The sequence below is a fragment of the Lygodium microphyllum genome, chromosome 8 (genome assembly GCF_053477565.2).
Source record: "Lygodium microphyllum isolate KBCC chromosome 8, Lygodium_microphyllum_v1.1.10, whole genome shotgun sequence".
Lineage (NCBI taxonomy): Eukaryota > Viridiplantae > Streptophyta > Polypodiopsida > Schizaeales > Lygodiaceae > Lygodium > Lygodium microphyllum.
Window position 1 is genome coordinate 80,412,128 of NC_141142.1, and position 26,251 is coordinate 80,438,378.

At 41.3% G+C, this 26,251-nt stretch overlaps 1 protein-coding gene across 1 annotated transcript; it reads left to right on the forward strand.

Annotated features, from left to right (window-relative positions):
• Window positions 1–1,167: 1,167 nt before the first annotated feature.
• Window positions 1,168–26,251, forward strand: LOC148032496 (PH, RCC1 and FYVE domains-containing protein 1-like). The gene is made up of 9 exons (XM_087683172.1): window positions 1,168–2,452; window positions 7,590–7,676; window positions 7,934–8,023; window positions 8,171–8,251; window positions 8,414–8,611; window positions 8,877–11,006; window positions 12,226–12,372; window positions 24,906–25,330; window positions 25,520–26,251. The coding sequence occupies exons 1-9, from the start codon at window positions 2,405–2,407 to the stop codon at window positions 25,695–25,697; spliced, it is 3,384 nt and encodes a 1,127-aa protein (XP_087539298.1). The 5' UTR covers window positions 1,168–2,404; the 3' UTR covers window positions 25,698–26,251.

Here is a 26,251-nt window from a genome sequence, read left to right on the forward strand (position 1 = left end):
CCCTTCTTCCTTGAGTAGGCCTACCTTTATTAATATGGAGTAAACCACATACCTCCCCCCCAAACACACACACCGCATTGTTAATTATTATTGAATTAAATAATGCATGAAACTTGTTTGCCCTTTCCGACAAGAGCATCCCGGCACAAACGTCAAAAGTCTAGTTTTTCCCAAATCTCGGTTTCCAACGCATGATTATAAAATAATAATAACAAAAGAAAAAGCACAGAAAAGGGTCACGTTGCAGCCATTTCACACCCCCAATTTTATAACGATAAAATAATGACAAATGGCCAAAAAAAAAAGAAAGAAATTGGTGGAAACCTCCGAGAGTCCGATCGCGCCATTCAAACATAAAACCAGAAATTCCAAATAAAAAAACCAGAAATAAAAAAACCAGAAATTTCATCTCTCTCTCTCTCTCTCTCTGTCTCTCAGTGAGTACTTGAGTGGGTGACGGATGACTGCAAACGAAATAACTAAATATATCACATTTCTGTTGTGGATGATGATGTACCTACATTTGCATCCTCCCGATAAGAGCCACTGGCCAGGAAGTGAAAGGCTTTGTGGATTGATTATCTATATTGACTTCAGAAAGCAGAAAAGCATGTGTGCGATAATGGTGATGATAATTACATCTTGTGCATTGATCTAGCATGAAGTAGGAACTAGACCTATGAACAGTGAACTGTGTATATTCATGTAGAAAAGAATTAGGGGGGATGTGATGATAATGATAATAATTACATCTGTTACATCGATCTAACATGAAGGAGACTTTTGTGTGTGTGTGAGAGAGAGAGGGAATCAAAACAATGTCCAAGAATTTGATTGCTGACTGTCTACAGTCTAGTGTCTACCATGTGTTTGCTGTTGGATGAGAGAGAGAGAGAGAGAGAACTGTCATAATCATCTACCACAAGCATTGCTGCTTCTTGCATCACCATCACCATCATCCTCCTCCTCCTTGCCCTGCATTTTGTGATCATCACATAAATTCTCACTTCCCCACCACTATCATATGCCTTTTGCTGTCAATTCATCATCATCATCTATCTTCTTACCCCTCCTGAAAAATTTTTTAACCAGAGGGAGGCTGGGAGCTCCCTTTCTAGTCTTCTTCCCTATATCCCTACCATCTCCGTCTCCGTCTAGCTTTTTGATGAGAGTCTCTCCCGACTCTCCCTGTCCCAGGGGACTCTGACGGTGCAGCTTCCTTTTCTTTTATACAGAAAAGAATAACGGGAAAAGTACAAGCCTGCCAGAGACGCCTGCCTGCCTGCCTTCTTCTCTCTTCTCTCTCCTCTCTCCTCTCTCCTCTCTCTCTCTCTCTTTCTGTGTTGCGATGGTCCTCTCACCATATCATGCCCTGAACTCCAAAAGCATCCCCTTGTCTCATGGCTGCTGCCGATCGCATAACCACAGAGACACCACGATCAATATCAAGCTGATGCTGCTTGCGTCAGAGGCCGCCTCTAGCTAGGGTTTCAGCAGAGGCATTCCGGAGGCTGGTTGCATCGAAATTTCCATTTTTTTCCCCTTGACTTCGAGTCTGTGTGTGTGCAAACCCCCAGGACCTCGGGGTGCGCGGGGGGGGGGGGACTGTCTCTCAATGTTTGGTGGTGGTAGTGGTGGTGATGGTGGCGGTATGCGTGTCCGTTTTGGTCTTGCTGCTGCGCCATGGGCTCCATCACTTTTCCACTCGTAACCTGGCCTAAAGTTGGAACAAGAAAGGAACATCCACAACAGAAAAGCACGCAGACAGAGAGAGAGGGGGAGAGAGAGAGAGAGCACTCCCGCACTCGCAGCGCAACCAAAAAGGAAGAAATAAAAAATAAAAAGAAAAAAAAGAAACAAATGGGCAGACCAATTTCGACACCGATCCCACCTCCTTCCCCTTCCTCTTTCCCCCCATCCCTGCTTGCATCCCATCCCCTGTCGCTCGTAGACATCAAATGTAACGGTCTCTCTCTCTCTTAACAGCCATTCCAGGACCTCACTGAAGAAGATCAGACAGCACTACTTGGCTTTGACATAGTCAGAACCTGCACCAAAGTAGAATTTAGCTTCCCTATCCGCACACCAACAGCAGAATTAGGGTTTCTCCGCACCCCGGACAGCGGCTGGATGCCCTTAGGTTCCCGATTTTCCTGCATTACACCTGATTCGACTACACTTCCAGATCGATCACCTCCTGCGTGGAAAAATGAGCTTTCAGAAGAAGATACAGGTTAAATTTTGGCTGTTGCATCAGAAAGGGCCTTCAGGATGAGTAGAAGAAAGCACCAAGGTGTCTGTGCTTGTGTGGATCAGTTGGAAAGCACCAAAGCGACCTGAGGATTTATAATAACAGCAAGCAGGACTTTGATGCCGTTGTTTTCAGCTTCAACAGCACCCTCGCATGGCAGATCCGTCGCGGAACGGTCCCATTGAGCGGGATGTTGAACAGGTACAATTTGGTCTTTAATTCATGAACTTGGGGAGGGGGGATGTTGAACAGGTACAATTTGATCTTTGATTCATAAACTTGGGCCTCAGACCGAATTGTTGAAAACTTCTCTGGCTAGCTGTTAACGTTCCCCTCCTAACTTTCATTGCCTAGTGTGCTCTGTGCAAATTCTTTACTGCATTGCAATCCCATGCTGGCCATACCTCCTACAATTGATTATCTGAGCAGCAAGAGGACTGAAAACACTGTTTCTGTCATGTTTTCAGTGCACAAGGCTGTTAAGCTCGCAAGAAAAACGTGTCAGTGTGCTCTGTGCAAATTCTTTACTGCATTTTAATCCCATGCTGGCCATACCTCCTACAATTGATTATCTGAGCTGGGATCCCACAGCAAGAGGACTGAAAACTCTGTTTCTGTCATGTTTTCAGTGCACAAGGCTGTTAAGCTCGCAAGCAAAACGTGTCAGTGTGGGGTGGTTTCTATATAAGTCCTGCATTCAGAGTGTTCCATTGGGGAACTTGTAGGGATTCCAGCAAAACCAATACAACTGGTACAGGCAATTATGAAGCTTACATGCTGCAGTTTTCATGCGCTAATTGTGAAGCATGTTGAGTTTGCAATTTGTGGTGAGTCGTGACAATAAGCTCAAAGGGTACTGCTGCTGAATAATTTGTAGACAGTACATGGTGGTAAAGAAGTTGGTGAGAATTTGGGTCAAAGACCTACCACTTCCTGATTGCTGCAATGGATTGCACTTGAACAGTTCTGGCTGGCTCGTTTCCAAGAGAACTTGTGTGTAAAAGACGACAACGCAATCAAGCAACATAACCATATGCTGATTCAAACTGTGTCGGAGCATGAGACTCTGTTCTCAGGCTTAGAAACTTGCACTCGATGCCTTATTGCGTGGTGTTACAGACATATATTTTGTCTGGCGCAAGTTGACACATTCAAGTGCTATTGTCAGGCATATTGATAAGTATGATCATGTGGTCTGCCCCTCCAACATGTTCAAGATGGGACATAAATTAGTATGATCATGTTGCCTACCCCTTCAAAATGTTCAACATGGGACACTACTTTGTGGTACTCAGTGTAGTGAATCTGAGGGGATGTTACGGAGTCCTGGAATGGTGAGAAAAAACTGGCCTTGATCCACATGTGGTGGCATGGGTATGAGTGAGGTGCTTGAGGTGTAGGCATAACTTGGTACCGCAGTCTGCCCAATTTTACCCCCCTTTATTGGACTTTGCTCTTCTTCTTCCCCATCTCCCACGACAATTTACAGGAAGCATTCCTTAGATTTCACACAGCCACATTGGACTAGAACTCATAGCCTGTTTGTGCTTATCAAAAGCTTCTTGTTGCTTGTGATCCCAACGGAAATATATATTCTTTTCCATGAAGTTATGTAGGGGAGCTGAACATTCATGACAAAGCATCTGTAATGAGAGGATATAAAGGAAACTTCTCATCATATTTTCATTTATGAGTTGAGGCCAACCAAGTATTAAATGATCTACATGTATGCTTCTTCTACCATCCTCCGAGGCATTATACTGTTAAACAATGAATGTAAGAAAGAAATCACTGTTTCGGCATTAGTTTGCAGCTTGTGCTGATTAGTTTTTTGGATATAAATAATTTGGCAGTGTACTCCTTTGTTCTTTGAGGAAGCCAAGATGTCATTCAAGAAAGTATGCCTGAAATTTCTGTATGGCTTGAAAATTTTGTACATCATGCAGTTGACTATAGGTGTGCTTGTCAATCCATAAGACGCACAGGTCGCATATACAGTCCAAACGAAGTCCTACATGCTCATCTTATGAACATCTTTAGGTACCAAACGATTTTGATGATATCCATTTTTCAAGTCAATGTGACTAAAGGTAGATCTACTGGACAACTAATCTTCAATCTCATATCTGTGTGGAATTGGTATGCTATTTTCGATAGGGATCTATTGAGAGCTCTATTATCACAAATGTGTAGTAACTATCATTTTTCTTTTCTCACCAAAACTATAGGTGAACAAGAAGGAGATGAGCTAAATTGTATCAGCCCCTTTTCTAGTAATTCATGTGTTTGCAAAGGAGTAGCCACCCCTCCATTGCCACTGCTGCTGGCCATTGCGCCTAGTTGCTCCCATCAAGTTTGCCTTCTGTGAAAGGAGGTGGAAAAATTTGTGGTGTTTGCAAAGGAGTAACGGCACTGCCATTGCCACTGCTGCTGGCCATCACTCCTAGTCTTTTTCCTACAGGAAGCCATCTGTGCTTATCAGCACTAGTACTTAGAACACTTGATGCTTTGATACCATGATAGACTGCTGGAAATCAGAGTGCTTGAAGTGGATTGAACACGATAGCCAAGAAGAGTACAAGGGTAGGAGTGGCTTCTAGGTGCATAGTGCAGTCTATTACCTATGAGAGAATGTGCTAGGGTTTGCAAAGAAAACAGAATGCAAGAACACAATGAAAAAATGAACTAGAAAAGCGCAAAAGGAGAGAGAGAGAATGGATGATTTAACAAGAACTTGATGATTAACCAAGTACGCTAGGAACAATCGAGTATACTTTGTGTGATACAATGAATACTTAAGGAGTGCAGGAGTGTCCAATAGCCAATCTTGTGGGAGTGGGCCGAGGGAAGCTGAAGGAGACTGTTGCCGTCCAGAATGGATCCTGAATGCAGCAAACCACCAAAGCTTGATTTCGAATCTGATGAAGAAAGCTGTGCCAGCTGGATGACAGGGGAAACTGTCAAAGACAGCAGTTCTGAGGCAGAGGATGCAGTCAGAAGTGTCGCACAACACAAGACAGATAGAGAAGGCTGTTGTGATAGACTCTAGGTGCAATCATACCAGGGCAGCAGGGTGAACACAGGCTGTAGGCTGTTGTGATCATTCTAGATGCTGTTGCAGTAGGGCAACAGGGTAAAATGCAGTAGCTGGATCGGTAAACACAGGGCTGGGGCTTCCAGACAGTAGCACGATTACGCATGACAGGAGGGAATGTTCTCACTCCTACAGATGGATGATAATGTCAGTAGCAGCAATTGGTTGCCAGGTGATGATGTTGAAATGTCGGTGATGAGAAGATAGCAAAGGCTGAAGGCAAGCAAACATGAACAAGGGATAGAGTGGGATGATTTAAAATGAAGGGGTGGTCACACACTGGTACCCTTTTATAGAACTTTAAACTTTTTTAGCCATTTGTCCTATTGAAAGCTCTTAGAGTTCTGTATCATATTCAAATTAATGTACAAAAAGTTTTGGGGCAGTTGAGAGTGAAAATAATTTAGCCAATAATGTGAGGTTAAGTTTCAGGATAATTTTGATGTAGCTTGACAGCCTAGGGTAAGTGCATGAGCAAAGCCTTGCTGCCTCTAAACCTTGCAAAACCTTGTTTCTATGTGTGTGGCTGTGTTGTTGGACTAATGCTCCTTATGCTTTTTGATTGTGGCAGAATTGATGCGCAGAACTATATCTTTGTTGCTTTGGTCACTATCGTCATTTTTGGCGTTTATTAAGTAATTTTGTTGTTTGTGGCATATGGGCTGTGGGTATGAGATATAGTTGTCAAAGGAATTGTGTAATACTACGCTTGAAGCTTTCTTGCTCCTGTGAACTTTGACATATATGATATGCAAGGGAGTCCCAAACTGGTTAGTGTGGTGTTGGTGCAGGCTCTTTGTGTCAATCTTTCTCTGTGCCGAACAATTTTTACAGCATGTTTGTGGATTCCATGGATGTTTTGGCTGCATAATGTTGTAAATAAGCTGCAACATCAGCAGCAAACATCCTGTCTTGTGACACTAGTAGTAGCTCTGCTCCTCACAATCTATGAATCGAGAAGATTCCTTGTCAATGTATAACCAAGACAATATGAGAACAAGGGGTTAGTTGATAATGGCTTACAGTGAACCCTGGTTTTTAAAAACTTTAGGTCATTATAAATGAGGATTGAAAATATGCTTGTATGCAAACTGCATGAAATGAATGATGTTCTTGGGTATTTGTACCATAGAAGGCAGATTGTGAAGGGACTTATGAGCCAATTTTTTGTTTCTTTTTGGAGCCCAGTATGAAACCCACACGTTCACATGAATGAAGTATATTTTACACATTGTACACAATTTCTCCTCAAATTCTTGATTTGCTCTTTGGTCTGACCATCCAAGTAAGTATTCTCAGCTCTCTTTCTAGTGAGAGTTAGATCAATTTTCTACAAACTGGCCCTTCCAAATTGACTTTTTAGGTTTCTAACCCATCATGAATGACCTGTTTAGTAGAAAGTCCATATAGTCTATAAACTCGGTAAAGAAAGAGCAATCCTGAGTTAGGCATCTCGACATCAGTCCTTAGTGTGATATAGCACCCCACCTTTACCTAACATGCTGTTAATTACTCAATTCAATCATGATAACCAAGATGGAATTTGTAGGCATATTTTCTCGAAATCCCTTGAAGAAGGAAGAGTCTTTTTTTCTTAGTATGTGTCTCTTGCTTTACTAGTTTTTGCACTTCTGGCATGAAGTCACATTTTTGATGGGCGCCTCTTTGCATAGCAAACTATAGAACTGCCTTTTTAACTAGTTCACCAGCCTTCCTATATCTTGATGATCATCACTAGGGTTATCACAAAAATTCCCTTACAAGATGATGCTGATAATTGAATGTTATGAATATAAACTTTAAAGTCACTGCTTACAGTGTACATATCCGTCCACAATAATGCCTTAAAAAAGAAAAGCTTGTTGCTAAATTATTGACCACTTTTCCTTATTAGTGTGTTCTGGTCTACTAATGTTAAGATGTTTAGCATATGGATATCTTTAAGAGGCCAGACACCAATTCTGGTCATGTAGAGAGGTTTACTAGTTGCCCATCCCTGTCCTGCTTAACCTCTTCTCTGGAATTCCAAGTTCCTTATAAATTCCTGTACACATAGTTCACTGGTCTCTCTACTTTTATGAATGGAACATGTCCAACTTTGGTCATGCTAGTTCGTTTTAGTTGCTTGTTTGGAACTTCACACTTTCAATCACTGTTTTGTCTGGGTTGTCAAATTCGTATCTCAATTTATATAATGTATATTTTTGAAAGCAATTAACTTATGCTGTGCTGCTGCATGGGTAGGCGGTGATTGCTTTGAAGAAAGGAGCATGCCTACTAAAATATGGGCGTAGAGGAAAGCCTAAGTTCTGCCCTTTCAGACTTTCCAATGTAAGTATGGCCATGAGGATAGTTATGTTCAGTTTCTTGGTTAACTTGAAATCTAAATTCTCTTAAACAGATAGAGAAAAAGTGGTAGAGTGATACTTTTATTGCAGGGGTTAATTTGTTAGCACTTACTCATGTTTTGTTTTGATTATTTCCTTTCAGAATGTAAGACACATAGTCACCATCCATGCATTTGCAGCTGCCAATTTCAGATAGAAAAGCAGATTCAGTTTGACACGAACATTTTTTACAATGTGCAGGATGAGTCATCACTGATCTGGTACTCTGGCAAAGAAGAAAAGCAACTCAGACTCAGTTCAGTCTCCAGGATTGTACCTGGACAGCGTACTGTGAGTAGCATGGGGTGATTTTGATTCATTGATTTGACTGTTGAATGAGTGATAATATTGCTATGACATGTTCAGAATCACGTCATAAGCAATGTTTTTCCAAAATCAATGAAGGCATTCTTATTTGTATGGCTATCCTCATTGTAGGCAATTTTCCAGCGGTACCCTCGCCCAGAGAAAGAGTACCAGTCCTTCTCTTTGATCTGTGATGACCGATCCCTTGATTTGGTAAAGCCTTGAATGGTTTGCATGGTGTATATAGTGATTATATTTTATTGTGCTGACTTGGGATCCTTGAGAAAAATTTCTCAGCTAATTGTAATATTGCAAGTTACCACTTGAGGCAATAATGATTAATTGGAATGCTTATTTGTTTATTGCAATTTGCAGATATGTAAGGACAAAGAGGAAGCAGAGGTCTGGTTCACAGGACTTAGAGCACTCATTGCTGGTGGTCAGAACAGAAAGTGGAAGCTCGACACAAAAAGTGATGGAGCAGCCTCTTCTGATGCAAATAGCCCAGTTGGTTATACCAGAAAGAACTCTCCCTTAAGTTCGCCTTTTGGCAGTACAGAAAGCTTAAATCAGGTCAACTTTGTTCTGTGAGTTTCACCTAAGCTGTCAATGGTCATTATAGCATATTCAGGCTATAGTATTCTGGCAAAACAGGGTTGGTTGTACTAGTTTGAATGACTGTTTTTTGTGTTTTTGCCTGAATGATATTTCCGCATAAATCAGCCCCCAAAAGAAAGAAACTTGAAGATGCACATAAAAGTTTTTTAGGTAGTATTTCCGCGTTGCATTACCATCGATTTAATTCCTGTCCTGAATTTTGTCAATCTTTTTGTTTCAGGAATCTGGAGAAGCGCAATGTAGCCCAAGTCCATATGGTAGTCCTCCTCGCCATGGATTGGGAAAGGCTTTATCAGAGGATGACTTGCGCCCCTCAAGAACTAAAAATTTTTTTGAGTCAAGTTCTGTTGGTGGATCTGTACACTCCATGGGCTCTGATATAGGCTCTGACAGTGTGCAGTCACAAATCCGCACAGCATCTCTTGAAGCTTTCAGAGTTAGTATGTCAAGTGCTGTAAGCTCTTCAAGTCAGGGTTCGGGACAGGATGAGGTGGATACCTTGGGTGATGTGTACATATGGGGAGAGGGAGTTGGTGATGGATTGTTAGGTGGTGGAGTTTATAAAGTTGGTCAAGCAATAGGAGCAAAGATGGATGCAGATTTACCCAAGGCCATGGAGTCTACTGTAGTTTTAGATGTTCAAAACATTGCTTGTGGAGGCAGGCATGCTGCTTTGGTCACCAAGCAGGGTGAGGTCTTCTGCTGGGGTGAAGAGTCTGGAGGGCGCCTTGGACATGGAGTTGATGCTGATGTTTCACATCCTCAGCTTGTGGAGGCACTGGCGAATGTCAATGTAGAACTGATTGCTTGTGGTGAATATCATACTTGTGCTGTTACCCTTTCTGGAGAGCTTTACACTTGGGGAGATGGTACTCACAACTTTGGGCTGCTAGGCCATGGCAGTGATGTTAGTCATTGGATGCCTAAGAGAGTCAATGGTCCATTAGAAGGGTTGCGGGTTGCATCTGTTGCTTGTGGTCCTTGGCACACAGCGCTAGTTACTTCATCTGGACAGCTATTCACATTTGGCGAGGGCACTTTTGGTGTGCTTGGACATGGTGACAGGCTAAGCATATCTTCTCCTAGAGAAGTAGACTCTTTGAAAGGTTTGAAAACTGTTGCAGTGGCATGCGGTGTATGGCATACAGCTGCAGTTGTTGAAGTCATGGTGGGCTCTGCTAGTGCTAGTGTCTGCTCATCTGGAAAGCTTTTCACCTGGGGAGATGGTGACAAAGGTCGCCTTGGCCATGGAGATAAAGAACAAAAGCTTGTGCCAACTTGTGTAGCAGCTCTAGTCGAACATAATTTTCGCCAAGTTGCTTGTGGGCATAGCTTAACTGTATCCCTCACAACTTCGGGTCAGGTTTTTACTATGGGAAGTATGGTGTATGGACAGTTAGGAGATCCTCATGCAGATGGAAAGACACCTAGACAAGTCGAGGGGTGTCTTCGTGATGCATTGGTTGAGGAGATAGCTTCTGGTGCATTTCATGTGGCAGTTTTAACATCAAAGACCGAAGTATATACTTGGGGCAAAGGAGCCAATGGAAGATTGGGACATGGAGATTACGAAGACAAGAAGACTCCAACCTTAGTGGAAGCCTTGAAAGACAAACAAGTAAAAAGCATTGCTTGTGGTTCTAGCTTCACTGCAGCCATTTGCCTCCACAAGTCAGTATCTGGAGCTGATCATTCCATGTGCTCTGGTTGTAGGCAACCTTTCGGCTTTACCAGAAAGCGCCATAATTGCTACAATTGTGGGCTTGTTTTTTGCCATGCATGCAGCTCCAAAAAGGCCCTGAAGGCATCGATGGCTCGAAATCCCAACAAACCCTATCGTGTTTGTGATCCATGCTTCACAAAATTGAAGAAAGCAGCTGAAACTAGTCCAACATTTCCAGGATTTGCAAGCAAGAGAATGGGCACTGCAAGACGACTACCTGCTGACAGCAAGGACCGACAAGAGAAATGGGATCCAAACATACCTAGGTCTCAGCCAGCTCTTTCTAAGCTGACAGCTCTTGAACAATTTAAGCTTAATGAGTTCAAGTCATACTCAAAGCGCAGCAAGCGGTCCGAGACATCTAGCAGTCGTGTTTCACCTGTTAGGAATGGATTCTCTCACTATCCTCCTTCAGTTCCACCTAGAAGGCTTATGTCTGCTTCAGTTCCACAATCAAGAATAGTGTCCCGAGCAACATCTCCTATACCTTCAAGAAGATCAAGTCCTCCTCGTTCAACGACCCCTACTCCAACTTTGATGGGTCTTACATCTCCAAAATTTGTTGAAGATGATATGAAGAGAACAAATGAAAGTCTTGCACAGGAGATTCTGAAGTTAAGGTCACAGGTGAGATGTACAGTTTTCTGTTATATCGCAATCACTCCAGTAGTCAAAGAAGCATGCATCTGCATCTTCCCTACAAGGGATTTGAAGAGTTTCTGGGGCTCTCAAAACTCCTTGCATGCTTCAGGCATAAATACTACAGCTTCATCCAACTTGCTAATAGCATGATACTTATTGTATCATTAAGAGTCTAGGTGGGAGAACTTAATAGTAACAGTAACATGTAAAGTGAGATCCAGAATGTCAATATTTACAGGTCTTAAAAACCAATTGAAGGTGAACCAACATGAGAGTTGAGGGGATCATGCATAAGTTGACCAGTATGATGCACAAGCAGCTGTTCACATTGATTATTGGTACCAAAGTGGAAAATATTATACAAGAAAGCCTGTCAAGAGGTGCCCATTACTGCGACTTCAGAGGTTTAGATGAAATCTAGTGGTGGATAAGATGTTGCCTGTTTTAACAGTTGTAAATCAAACGGACATATGACTTTTAAGGATCAATGGCCAAAACTCCTAGGATCTTATCCAAACTTGTCCTAAATTTCTTATTGTTGTGGTTTAACATAAATATTAAAAGCTGCATGTGGTTACCTTGCTAGGTAAGGCTGCCAAAAATGTATTTGGTGTACCTTCTTATTTTACATACTGCTGCATGTGATGTGCAAAGTCAATGCTATTCCACACATTTAAGCAACATTGCCTACATGGAATTAAAGCTAGCACCTCTATTCCTGTTTTTGTGCCACTGCAAAGGCAAAAGTTTATGGTTATCATGCAAAAGCAGATATGGCACGTGAATAGCCATTTTCTTACCTCTCAGCCATGCTTCAATGCTCAGATGACCATTTTGTTTTACATCTCTTTCGTCAAAGGCATACTAGTGTATACATTCTTCTTTAAAGGATGACCATCATTTACTTCAGTCTTACAGATTGACAAAATCTCAAGACATGGATAACTTAAAACAATTTCTTAATTTGCTAGGCTGATCAGAGATGTATCTTTTCCTCCGTGTTATATTTGTTTATTGTTTGCACCAAGTCCTTTCTTGTATTGGCCAAAAGAGTACTTAAGATGATTATACAAATTGACAATTTATGTAGTTGCAGTGAGTAGACCATTCGTATTGAAATTATTTTAGCTGCATTGCCGCTCTTGTCATAGGTTTTCTCATACCATATGCATGAGCCATTGATAACTTGAGCCAATATTTACAGGTGGAGAATCTCACTCGACGTTGTCAGCTCCAGGAAGCTGAACTGAAGCATTCAGCACGCCAGTTACAAGAAGCTATAAATATTGCAGGAGAGGAAGCAGCTAAATGCAAAGCTGCAAAAGATGTCATCAAGTCACTTACAGCACAGGTTTGATTTCCAGCTTCACGTAGTGTAAATTTGCCTTTGTTGTTGCATTGTCCTTAGATATAAAAATTGAATAGTGATATTTTGCAATTAGTATGCACATAATTTTTTGCATGTTTGATGAGGTTTTTGTGAATTAAATGATGTGTTTGATGGCGATGTGTGCAATTGAGTAAAGGATGATAAATTGTCTATGGAGTCTTACATGGACAATAAGGGAAGGATTGAGTTTCATGTATGTTTTGAAGTAGATGATGTTAACAGCACAAGGGTGTAATGCTTGATTACAGAAAACAAACACAATCATACGACAAATGCATAGACTGATAAAGAAATACAGTTAGGGTTAGAGTAACACAAAGACATTGAACACAGAAGGTGAAAGAATTTGAATAATGAATACGATGCCCCATGTAGCAAACACAGTATGCAAGGTGAACACTAAACCTCGAACTCTCGTGTCTTAACTCTCAAGGACCAGGGCAAAGAGTATGAGCTAAAGAGTGTATTGTAGTTTGATGGATTGCGAAACGCAAGAGGCTGCCTCCATTAATGTCTGGCAGCAGCAAATGCAGCTTTGTGATGGCCGGATCAGTGAGATAGATGGGCAAACACCCGCAACAACAACAAATGATCGTCTAGTGGTAGACGCATCACCCTAGAGAAGCCAAGGCATTGGACAAAGAGTGTATGTTGACTGCCTGGTGGCCTAATAGGACTTGCAAAGGCAGATGGGACCACAGTGGACTTATGTGTGTGTTTGTGTGAGTTGTAGCATTAAGTGTGTTTTTTAATTAGTGTTTGTCCTATTAAGTAATTTGTCTCCCTAGGGGAGAATAAAAGGGATGGTTAGACCCAACACATCACAAAATGAACAAGCTATCCTAACCACCATTGGGTGTTGGTGACGATGGAAAAAAGCTAAGGAAGCTATGGGTGTATATGGAAAAGCAAATGGAAAAGCAAAAAGAAAAGATGGAAGCAAGCAAGAAAAACTACTCTAGGAGATTGCCAAGCGAATTGCCGTGAATATGATGGATCTAGAGTCGACCACTCTTAAATGGAAAAGGGATAAATGCACATAAATGTATGTTTATAAGAAGAATGTCAATGTATTGGATAATGCAAATATCAATGCAAGTCATCATGCTCATGCAAAATGCTATGCAACGGTGCCACTTAGGTAGTGCCCTTGCATGGGAATTGTTCACTTGCCCAAGCACCCTTTTATAATCATAGTCATCCAAAGGATGTGAATAATGATAAAATGTACAGAAAATAACTGTCTGTGAAGCAATAAATGAATCAAAATCATGTCACTCTCAAGAGAAGAAAGTTGTTTCCTCTTAAAGTGGAAGGAAAAGGTAGAGAAAATCACCCTCTCCTTGTCAATTTGAAGTAGTAGGGGAGTTTATATCCACGCCAATTCTAGATATAATATACTGAAGAATTGGATGGTTGATCGGCTTGGTCAAAATGTCTGCAAAATTGTTCGATAAAGACAAACTCTAGGCGGATGGTGCCTAGCTCAATCTGCTCTTTGGTGAAGTGGTATTGTACACCAACGTGTCGCATTCATAGATTGATGATGGGGTTACTAGCTAGTGCAATAGCACTCTAGTTGTTGCAGTAAAGGATAATCAGTGAGACACATGGAAAATGAAGCAGTACCAACAAGTCCCTTAGGCAGACAGGCTCTATGATACTGTCAAAGAGGGCCCAATACTTTACCTCAGTGGTGAAAATAGCTATTGTCTTTTGCTTATGGCTTGACTAAGAAATGGGAGCCGTGTCCAAAGAGAAGATAGAGCCACCATGGGAATGCTAGGTGTCGGGATCTCCGACCTAGTCTGAATCAATGTATCCTTGCAAAAGCAAACCATGACCATAAGTTAGTCTATATGAATAAGTACACTGAACATATCTCGACACATGCATACAGACAATCCAATGTGACATCTTAGGTGCATTGAAATATTGACTGAGTAAAGACACTAAGTATGTAAGGTCTAGCCTAGTATGAATCCACTAGAGTAATTTCCGTACAACTGATCTATAAGTATGCTCACCAAAGGGCTAACCTAGAAAATTCTTAGAAAGCTTGGTAGTAGGATTAGGTGTGACCACAGGCCATGTCCATAGTCACAAGTGACAAGGGATAGGGATGGTGATGGGATGGGGATGGGACGAGGATGGTCGAAAAAAGGGGGTGAGGGATGGGGGATTGAAATGGTATAAACAACATTCAAAATATACATTAAAAATTAATAATTTTTGTAACTTTACCTTTATCCACAATGTGCATTATCAAAGTAACATAAGAAAGTGTAACTTAACACTAATTTATACAAATAATTGTTAACATGATACAAATAGCCTAGGGGGCCATCCCCCGAGGCAAGTACAAAGCTCATTAATTTTTAAGATATAGTAAAAATAAGCTGTAGAGAATGCCAAGTACATATGTCATGACTCATTTGACAAGTTAGCATTGATAATGAAATTTCAATGATACAAAGTTGAAAGATATAAAAGTCAGACGTGATTGAAGTAGATAGTTTACTTTGGTAAATACAAAATGTCAAATGAGAAAAAGAGTCAAGACTATTGCAAATCAAAATGACAAAATGACATATCATAAATGCCAAGGCCCAAGATACATGGAGGCTTTAGTAAAGACAAATCAAATGGGTCATCACTCATGCCATCATTGCAAGCATCACTTGGAAACCTCCTTGTCACGATGATCACTCTGATCATCCTCATCCTCATCTTGATGGTGGTCCTCTGGCTCTTCCGTTTGTTGCTCTTCCTACTCCACAAAAGGATTTGCTTTTGCAATCATGCTTTTACCAAGTATACGCAAGTTGGCACTCAAAAACCAAATCATTGCCTTTTGTGTGCCAAGGTGATTCGTTATTTTTAATGCTAGATGGCTGTAGGAGCTCCACAATTGCTCTAGACAAGATGAAATTACCAACTGACTAAGTACATGAATGGCCAAATCCTGCAGCTTACCATCAACACCAAAATCCGCCTATCATAATGCTGCCCCAATCTTAAAACGGTCCATAAGTGCATTTGGAAAGCCAAAAGAGTCCTCCTGCTCTCTATATTGTGCTAGCTGATTTCTAATATTTTTCCTCGTATCAACATCTGGCGCCATTCTCTCTAGGATAGTCCTCCAACCTGCTTGCACTTGTTTATCTTTCATTTGATTACCACCCTAAAATTATGGGTCCAACACAAACGCTATTGCATGCAAGGGAGAATAGTACAAATTCCATCTGTTGATGCACAAGTCATGGATGGACTTATATCTGTTTGCATCGGGCTCTAAATGTGGAAAACACGGATCTAGAGCATGGCTATGGTGGCTCGAAGACGTAGAGTGAACTCATGAAGACACAGAGTTGAAGATAGAATGTTACACAAGTGAATAGGTTCCAAGATTGAGACTTGGACTCATAAACACAATCTTGTGTGGTTGGACAATGACTCAGACACTTGATTGAAAGGACAAAAGTACCATCATATATTGCATTCAAAATGAAAGGAAAGTACAATGCTTTATAGATTTAGGGTAGGTAGCACTATGCACCGTTGTGCTTATGGGATCCAGTAAGCCTGTATGTCCTTGGCTCAACTGCTCCATACAAAGAGGCACACTGGGTGTGATTGCCTAAATATCAACACCCCTTCTCAATCACAACCAGAAAGGCACAAAGCGTGTAGAGGCTTTAGTGAGCACCACCTGCAGAGTGTGGGCACACCGCAAATATGGTAAACACAAGAGGCTGACGCAGAAAAGACAACCAATACATATATCTTCATCAATTTTCAGATTTTTTCTTGCAAGTTGGATTAGAAGACTTTCCATGTAGTATGAGGCTTCATGCAAGTCGAAAAAATTCAATTAGTAAACCATACTTTGAGAACTTTGACCGTGCATCAAAGGATCCAATCTATCCCAAGTATCATGGGACGTGTCACAAGCATCCACATGATGGATGTAGCTGTTATCCAACTCCAAATGCCATCATTCTTTTGCCAAGTAGCTGCAAGATCCGCATCTCGGGGCTTCTTCTCTTTGCCATTTGTGATGGCCCATAGGCCTTTCTTCATCAGGATGAGCTTGATGCGGTTTGTCAGGTATGAAACCTGACTCCTTTGAAGCGAACTGTTGGATAGTCTTTGCCCATGCTGGAGTGGCTTGAACAACAGCAAATCAGCACCAAATTCTCAGATTTGATCAGGGAAAATATTGATTGTGTCAAATGACACAAGTGCTAAAAGCACTAGATGAGTGTCAATGGACACTGTGCTTGTATCTTCTTGGATTGAACTTGAATCTTCCAAAATGTCCCCTCCTTGTTGGTTTGATGTCCAAGGGTTGCTAGAAATTGAGTAAGAACTCTAGATCAAGTGGCAGGAACTCCAATTGACTGAGAAGAGTAAGAAAATGAAGTGAAATAGAAGCTTGAGGTTGAAAGAGCTATGGCTTCTCTGTTAGGGTTACAGTAGGTGACCGTGTTTTGAGTTCGTGCAGCATGTAGGGGCAATGTTTTGACAAACTGTTTGGTGAAGAAAGAGCTTACATGCGGTACTTGAGAAGCCCTATGGTCGCAAGTTGAAGCGTTGTGTATAGAAGGAGCACGAATCGTACGACCAGGCGGCAGCATGATCAGGACAGCGAGCACAAACTTTCAGAATGCTGGAGTCAGAGATCACCAATGTCTATGATTGAGGTGTCAAGAGGAAGCGCCTTGAGGTCAGGAAGATATTCCTAGAAGAAAGCTTCAGCTGAGATAGCCTGGTTGAAGAGATTGAGAGGCTCCAAGGTGGGTAGGTGCAGTCCTGGCTATGGCTGCCACAAGGTGGAAGATGAAAATAAAGTTGAAAATGAAGTCATGAGCTGACACTGAGTTGGACTGAGGTTGAGAGAGAGACTGAGAGAGTAGAGAGAAGAGCTGAGTTGAGCTAAGCCATGCTCTACTGAGTTATGATACCATGTGAAAAACATGGATCTAGAGCTTGGCTATGGTGGCTTGAAGACATAGAGTGAACTCATGAAGACACAAAGTTGAAGACAGAATGTCACACAAGTGAATTAGGTTTCAAGATTGAGACTTGGACTCATAAACACAATCTTGTGTGGTTGAACAATGACTTAGACACTTTACTGAAAGGACAAAAGTACCATCATATATTGCATTCAAAATGAAAGGAAAGTACAATGCTTTATAGGTTCAGGATAGGTAGCACTATGCACCATTGTGTTTATGGGATCTAGTAAGCCTGTATGTCCTTGGCCCAACTGCTCCATACAAAGAGGCACACTGGGTGTGATTGCCTAAATCTCAACACTAAATTCTTCAATTTGTCTATCATCTTGTCCATGGCCTCATAGATCTTGCCAATGCATGGCTGCATACTGTCCGCAAGCCTCAACAAATGCATTGTTGGCTGCACCATAGCATCAATGCGTGTCACATTCTCCCAAAACACAAGCTTCTTTGCCAATTCTTTGCATTCTATCCGTGCAGCAGTGATAGCCAATGGTGAAGAAGTAAACTCATCACTGATAAAGAGCTATCTTAGAGCACTAATGCATGTGCTCAATCGACCCAACATAAAAAAATTGAATGCAAATCAAGTTTCAGAATATTTCAGCAGCATTTTGTTGGTGATGAAGTAAACTCGTCACTGATAAAGAGCTGTCTTAGAGCACTAGTGCATGTGCTCAATCGACCCAACATAAAAAAACTGAATGCAAATCAAGTTTCAGAATATTTCAGCAGCATTTTGTTGGACTCCTTGCTGAACTCATGGCTCCTTCTTGTGCCATGATGACCACCTCGACGAGTGGTTACCCCCTGTGCTTGGGATGTTGATGCCATGAGATAATGAGGATGATTGATGAGGACAATTGGAGAGAGAGAGAGAGAGAGAGAGAGAGAGAAGGATAATTATATTAATGTCTACAAAAGGCCAAATCGGCCTATGAGACCAAAATGTTACATCTAAGAAGTTGGAAATTTTCGATATCTTGAAAAAGCTGCCATCTAATGGTATGACTAACTAAATAGAGAATAAACACAGAACAATACATAGCTGATGAGTACAAAATGATGTCTAAGCTACTCATCCTAAGATGTCTCTTATGGGTCTATCTAGCATAGAGAGCTTGAAGTGGCAAGGTAGGGTTGCCCGGTGGCAGTGTGGTATCCTTTGTATTTGCAGATGATGCCTCTTGTGAGGTTGTGGACTGGTTGGGCATGGGTGACGGGCTTTTCTCTCTTTTTGGCTGTGTCTAGAGTGGTCCCCCATGGTGGGGGTGTCGATCAGGGACCAATGAGGATTTCTAGTGGAGGGAGTAGTTGATACTCTATGTAACTTTGTTAGTGTATATTGGTGTGTGGCTCCGTATCTCTATTGTTGGGTCCGTAAGAGGTGCTCTCTGTAGCAAAGTAGCTCCAATAAGAAGAGCCCGAGACATCTCTGATTCGAGAAATCCATAACCCTAGATAGTGGCCCAAATCCCTCTCTAAACAAGCAATGGAAGCACCCTTGGATCTCATAGTACACTGGGCATATGCATAAGTAGTACTCCTTTATCTTTGGCTCAAGTTGACACAGCTAGCAAATCTTGTCCTCCGAGGGGAGGGAATCTGTGCTATATCTACTTGTCTCGATTCGAAGTTGGTGTGAGGTGTTGGATGTAAAGGCCTTTCGCTACACTTCTTGCACTATATTTACTTGTATATGTGACCATACCCTTGCGAGTATTGAGTGTACTGTACACTAAGTATAAATACATTCTTTTATTCTTTGTGTGTGCCACACTGGTACACACCGAACTCAAGTCTGCACTCTCTCTGCACTCTCACCTGTTGAACACACCCCATTCTTTTTACGTTTGGATCAATAAAGGATATTGTGGAATCTCAACTAAAAGGGGCGCTAGTTTTGGGGCCAATCGAGTGTCTATTGTCTACGATTGATAACGTAATGTATCTATTTCGGTTTATGCTCATTTATTAGATGTTGTAATTAAGTGCTTGATCAAGGAATTACCACCCTTTTCAAGGAAGGCTAGTTTCATGGTTCTATTGCTGGGATACCACTCAATCTTTTGATTTGGTGGGCCTGAGGCACTTGATTGCAAGCCAAAACTTTATGCTGGTGCTGATTTTTGCTCTTAGCTAAGAAATACAACAATATGTCTTTATACAGTGAGATGGAATCAACCAGTGATGATGCCTCTTAGTATGGATACTCACATGGGGAAGAAGGAAATGCAATGCCTAATCTTGGACAAGGCTCAAACCATGGACAACAAGCTGAAAATGTTGCTATTGGGCAAGATGCAAGGCCTGCAAGGCATAATGAGACTTATGACCAGCAAAGTGAAGAGGAATTTGATGATCTGTTCAAGAATCGGATGAGAACAACAGCCAATCTCTTTACTGAATTGGCAAAGGATCGTCAATTCACCCGATTTTTGAATGCACCAAAGAAGGATAGCAAGGGCAAGAAGAATAAGTCATCTTTTACACCTTTGGGATAGCAAGGTGCATTGAAGGTAATGCCAAAGCCTTTACTTGAAGCTCCCATGCTAACATAGTTGCCAAAAACCCGTTTCATAAGGTTAGGAAACTCGTTTCATACCTAGGTGTTTTATAAATGTATGAACACCTATTTAAACTTTTATTTATGCGGTATCCTAAATGTCTTGGGACTTTTGTAATCATCGTTTATCATGGATTTACTGAACATGTTGACATGGATATTGGCATTAATTGTCAGAGTTTTATTTTTAGTTATTATCCATGATGATTGCATATATTGATGGCTCCCTTTACAGCTAAAGTTAATATTGGGCATGGATAGTGGACCCTGATGCATGCAAATATTGATGCTATGTTGAACGTTCATTTGGATTGCACGGAATAATAAATAATGTCAATATGTATTTTCTAATGTCACATGAGTCATTTAGTATATGTATATAAAACTTCCATACTTTTTTATATCTAGAATAAAACCCGTTTTCAACATTTTGTGAAACTCATATGAAACCTATGAAACGTGTTTCATATCATACGTTTCAGAAAGCCTTGGTAACTATGGATGCTAATGAAGCAAAACAATTGGTATCTATGGGGCAAGGAATGCAAATGCAAGGCCATCATGGAAGTGCCAATCCAATGGATACTTTGGTGTTAGCACCAGGGAGATTCTAAGGGAAAGAAGCCCAAAACATCAGTGGGATTGGTGCTCGATGGTGTTAGTGATCAATCCAATGATGATGCTATTGAGTTGTGCAAAGCGTGGGGTAAAATTAGGGATAAGCATGAATTGATTTTCATTGATAATGGCGCATGAGCCAACTTCATCTGTGTTAACCTAGCAACACTCGTCTAGGCATCAGAGAGGATGAAATAGGACCCATGGGGAAAGTTGAAATGGCATGTAAAGGTCATGTAGAGCTCATTATATTGCTCATTGGAAAGCTTTGGTTGCATATACAGGGATATGTGTATAACGAAGAGTTCTTCATTGCTCCTCTTGAGAGTTGTGATGCGTTGCTTGGTATGCCATGGTGTCACTGTATGCATGCAGTGATTGATTCACGTGCAAAAGAGATCATTATTCACATAAGGAAAAGACACTCGCACTTGAAAGTCTTACCATGCAAATGGGTTTATAAGATGAAGGTCACTTCTGGTTTCTCACCAAAGTACAAAACACAACTTGTTGTAAAAGGGTACAAGCATGAACATATTGAATTTGATGAGATCTTTTCTCCTGTAGTCAACATGACTACTTTGCGATCCATATTGGACTTGGTTGCATGTGAAGATATGGAACTCATACAGGTGGATGTAAAGATTGCTTTCTTACATGGTGATCTACATGAGGATATATATATGCAACAACTATTGTGGCTAAGGGGCAAGAAAAGATAGGTAAACTTAACAAAAGCTTGTATGGGCTGAAATAGGCACCATGTGAATGGTATCATAAGTTTGATACATTTATGTAATTTCAAGGATTTAAAAGAAGTCAAGTGGATCATTGCTTATATATCAAGAAGGCAGAAAATGACAGCCTTATTATCTTGATTTTGTATGCTTATACGTTAGACATATTGAAGCAAAACCTACACAGTAGCTTTGATATGAAGGATCTTAGTGAAGCAAATCATATTCTTGGCATGCGTATATTCAGGGACAGATTGAAATGTCTTCTTTATTTATCACAGCAAGAGTATGGATCCAAGATTTTGCAGCATTTCAATATGGAGGGGGGGAAAGCAATTGGTGTACCATTGTCTCTGTATGTGAAACTTAGTGTGGAGGATAGCCCTATATTTGATGATGGAAAGGCTGAAATGGCCAAGATTGCATATGCTTCAGTTGTGGGTAGCTTGACTTATGCTATGGTTGCTACATATCTTGACATACATTTGCAATGGGAGTGGTTAGCAAATACATGGCATATCCTTGTAGAAAGCATAGGGAAGGAGTGAAAGGTATCATGAGATATCTTAAGGGCACAAAGGATTTGTGCATCTGATTTGGAAAGTAGAAGGCATCTGTCGTTGGCCTTACAGATGTAGACTAAGCTGGTCATACTGGCTGCAAGAAGTCTACTTTAGGGTACATACTCACCTTCATAGGGGGAGTAATTTCTTGGATCTCAAGGCTACAGAAGTGTGTTGTATTGTTTACTATAGAGGTAGAGTATGTACCTGCCACGCCATTGAGGCATGCAAGGATGCATTATGGCTTTCACGTTTGGTGGGAGAGCTTGGCATTACTAAGACTCCTGTCCTTCATTGTGATAGTCAGAGTGCTATCATGCTAGCACGAAATCCTGTCTTTCATGCAAAGACGAAGCACATACAAGTGAAGTATCACTTTATTAGGGATGTATTTGATAGCTAAAGCATTGAGCTTGTCAAGGTATATATAGATGATAATCGTGCAAATCTTCTCATGAAGGGGCTTCTAGCAGAGCGGTTTGCCCATTGCTGACAAATGATGGGAGTTGGATAGTATATGTATTTCAGCTTTGTATATACTTAGACTTAGCCGATTCTTTTCTCAACCTCTAGGCACGCTATCTTTAGGTGGGAGGTTGTTGGGAATAAAGGGCCACTATGCCTTTTATACATGCTCGGGTGTAAACACACCCTTAGCACTTGTACTTTAGTACTTTACATATAACTATCACAAAAACCTAAGAGAGGTACAACTCTTTGTACCCACACGTTGTGCATCTCACACGCTCGCACTCTCTACTGTTGCTCACTCACTCACACAAACACACACTCTCTCTCTCCCCGCCATTGCCATTGCTAAATATTGAACCTTCACTGCACGTAGACCACCACATGGTAGTTAGAACAATGTTGGGTTTTGGCATGTGGATGCATTCCTTATTGTAGTGACAACGATTATAATTCATGTGTGTGGATTGTAGCTGGTCTAAATGATTGGAATTTCACATGTAGAGGGCATAAGCATGGCTAAGCAATAGGTGCACATGTTGTTTGACTACGATGCTAGTATGTATTTCCAGTAGTGACAATAGATGCTTTGGCATATTGCAATGCAATCAAGGACGATTGCAAGGATTTCAAGGGGTAGTCTGTCGAGGACGTAAAATTTTATTGCTTTGCTTAGTGTTTGATTATAAGCTCAAATATGCAAATGTTGCGAAGACAATGTCTTCATTGCTAGGGTTTGCATTGAGGAAACACAGAGTGTACAACCATGACAGAAACACAAAGACATAGATAGTGATATGCAATACTTAAACCCTAAACGCAAAGCATAATGCAAAACTCAAAAATGCAAAAAACACAAACACAAACAGAGAGAGAAGGATAACTCTGAAGTGAATGAATCAATAAAATAAATGAATGCAAGAGTGTATAGAATACTCAAGGATAGAGCATTGAGTGTCGGAGTGTGATGTCCACCAAAGATGGATCCTGAGTGCTATAACTACTAGTTGGAGTGCGTCGGCGGATATAGAAGACCAAAACGTAGATCACTGGAAGCAGTAGGATGCCTGGCGACAACAGTGGAGATGCATGAGAACGCTGGTGATGGCTGAAATTGCCAAACATAGCAGAAGAGGTGTTGTCTGGGGCTGGCAATGGCTATTTGGAGTGAAGAAGTGCCAGGCAGCAGGCAGCAGGCAGCAGTTGAAAGGGTAGTCGCTAGGGGCTGGAGCAACAGATGGAGTGGTGGCAACGGTCACAAAGGTTGGATAGCCACATGGAGGAAGGATGATGGCAAAAATCTTCATGTGAACATGAAAAACTTGCATAGAAGGGATGAAGACTGAATGGGGGCCGCTTGTCTATATTTATAGATGTAGATGGACCCTCCCAAATAAGGTTTCACGGAAACTCTCTCGAACCGTACACCGATTTCGTGTTTTTCATCAAATAAGCATGTTTTGGGGTCGTTTAAGAGGCTAATCAGCATGGAATGCCATTACCTAAGGGGACTCATCCCAAAGCAAGGAGGGCATCGGACAAAAGGTGCATGGTGGTTGCCTAGTGGACTGCCAAGACTATAGTGGCGATGGATATCTTATGAAGGGACTCCAAGTAGTCACCCTAGAGAGGACAAGGCATCGGACAAAGGGTGCTTGTTGGCTGCCTAGTGCCCTACCAAGTCCTGCAAAGGCGAATGGAAACACAATGAACTGTGTGGTTTTAAAAAATAAAAAATAAAAATAGAAATAAATGTCTTTACATTAAGTTACTGAATTTTCTTGGAGTCCTCACTAATAAAGGATTGAAGGTCTTGAGATGGCTGCTTAATGCTTCATGATAACATGGATACTCAGAAAATATAGTCAATGGCCAAGCTGCAATTTCAAATCAAGGTTTTGGGCATGTGTTCATTCAGCTTAAAACGTGCTAGTGATCTAATTGGTGAACAAAGTAGGCAAAACCAAATATTGGCAGACATGATGGGCATATACCTCTGGAAATGGACTGGGATGCAATGCTTCCTCTTTCCTCTTTTGTTTGGTTCTCTTAGTTTCTTAGAAGTATCTCGCTTCTCTTCAGTGTGGACTTGTTCAGGATCTAAGAACTGCATTCACAGGCAGTGTGTAGATTATGTGATTTTAGAATTTGCAATATATCATTTCTTTTTCCACGTAAAATTGGCCTGTTGTCGGATTCATATAGCTTGCAAGTGGATGGTATTCTTTGCTCTTGAAAATTTGCTGTTTGAATACTGTTTGACTCCTACAGAGATCTATGAAATGCATTCACAGTTGGTGTGTAGTCTTATTAATATGTGGTTTTTTGTGAATGAAATTGACCTGGCTGCTTTCTCAGTATTTAACTCATCTACTGAAATGTGTATGTTGCAAATGGCTGATATCATCTCTGCTCAAGACACTGCTGTTCAAATACCTGGCTGTTTGTTGTATATGAATATGTTCTTAATGTTCCAGTTATGATAATGATTTTGACGCCATTACTGCATGGTGAACAGCTCAAGGGTATGACAGAGAGGCTTCCAGGAGAGTTTCATCGTTATAGCAGGTTGGCACCAGTGCCAGTCAATCACACAGATGCTCCAGGACGGCCTCCTCCCATTCCCTATGGTATGGATACTAATGGAGGCAACTTCACATATAGCCAGAGAAATGTTCCTGATTCTGTTGCGAATAATGGGAACCCAGTTTCTGTAGAAGATGGTTCTGCTCATGCCTATGGAAGAGCAGCCATGAACCAAATTCCAAGCAGGACTCCAGATGAAAGGTCAGATGTTCATCACAGGACTGCTATGAACCCAGGTCCACTGGAGAATGGGCGAGAACCAGGAGTAGAATGGGTTGAGCAAGATGAGCAAGGGGTATACATTACTCTTATGTCTTTGCCAGGTGGTGGCAGAGACCTCAAGCGTGTGAGGTTCAGGTGAACTTTTTTTCTTTTTTCTTTTTTAATTGGGTGCAGTTTTGGTCATATGCCCTTTGTGCTCCTTGTCTATGAACAGACTTAGTCAACTTTATTTTGCTATTTCAATGTTCATGCCTAAACTTGTTTGAATGCATATGGAATCATCAAAGCATACAGATACTAACTATTGGCATTATAATGCTTCAGTCGAAAACGCTTCAGTGAAAAGCAAGCAGAGCTATGGTGGCAAGAAAACAAGGCAAGGGTTCATGAGCAGTATAATGTTCGAGTGGTTGAAAGATCAGCCACAGGTAATCCTATTTCACCAAGATCTGGAGAAGATGAAAAAAGCCCCAGCAGTTCCATTTCTTCAAGAGGCACCTAGTACCTTGTTTTGCAAGTAGCTTTGGTGACTCAATGCCTTGAGCCTGAAATTGTCAGGCATACAGGGTATCTTGTATTGATTCTGATGTAGCATCTTGAAAGTGAAATGGCTTCAAAATGCTCCTCAGAATCAGAAACTGCTGGAGTAAACTCTTAGCAGTCGGCTCAATAGAACACACCCGTGATGTGGGGATGGAGTTTTGTGATCAGGCTGTGCTCTGAAGACCCTATGCATGCCTGATATCCTCTTCTATGGGTTGAGGATTTACAGATGATTTTTGAACATCTCTGTAGTTGTACCCAATGATGCTATAAAAGGTTAGGGAATATTACTCTCAAAGAGTTGTAAAGTTTGAAGTATCAGATCATGGATGATGCTGAGTGCACAGTATTCGAAGCAGGCAGAAGTGTGTATAGCTTAATAATACAGCAGTCAAAGCTCGGCCATATGATTTGGCCAATTGTCAGCAAGATTTCTGATTACATGGCGTGGTACTTTGTGTAATCCAATCAAATTCTATGAATGTATACTGAATATCTGTCACATTCTTTTCA

What these genes read in the sequence shown, in the direction of transcription:
- LOC148032496 (XM_087683172.1), top strand. Translation starts at nt 2,405, where the DNA reads ATGGCAGATCCGTCGCGGAACGGTCCCATTGAGCGGGATGTTGAACAG. An exon ending in ATGACCGATCCCTTGATTTG is followed by an intron (nt 8,252 to 8,413) that starts GTAAAGCCTTGA and finishes TGCAATTTGCAG; the next exon opens with ATATGTAAGGACAAAGAGGA. An exon ending in TTCTGAAGTTAAGGTCACAG is followed by an intron (nt 11,007 to 12,225) that starts GTGAGATGTACA and finishes CAATATTTACAG; the next exon opens with GTGGAGAATCTCACTCGACG.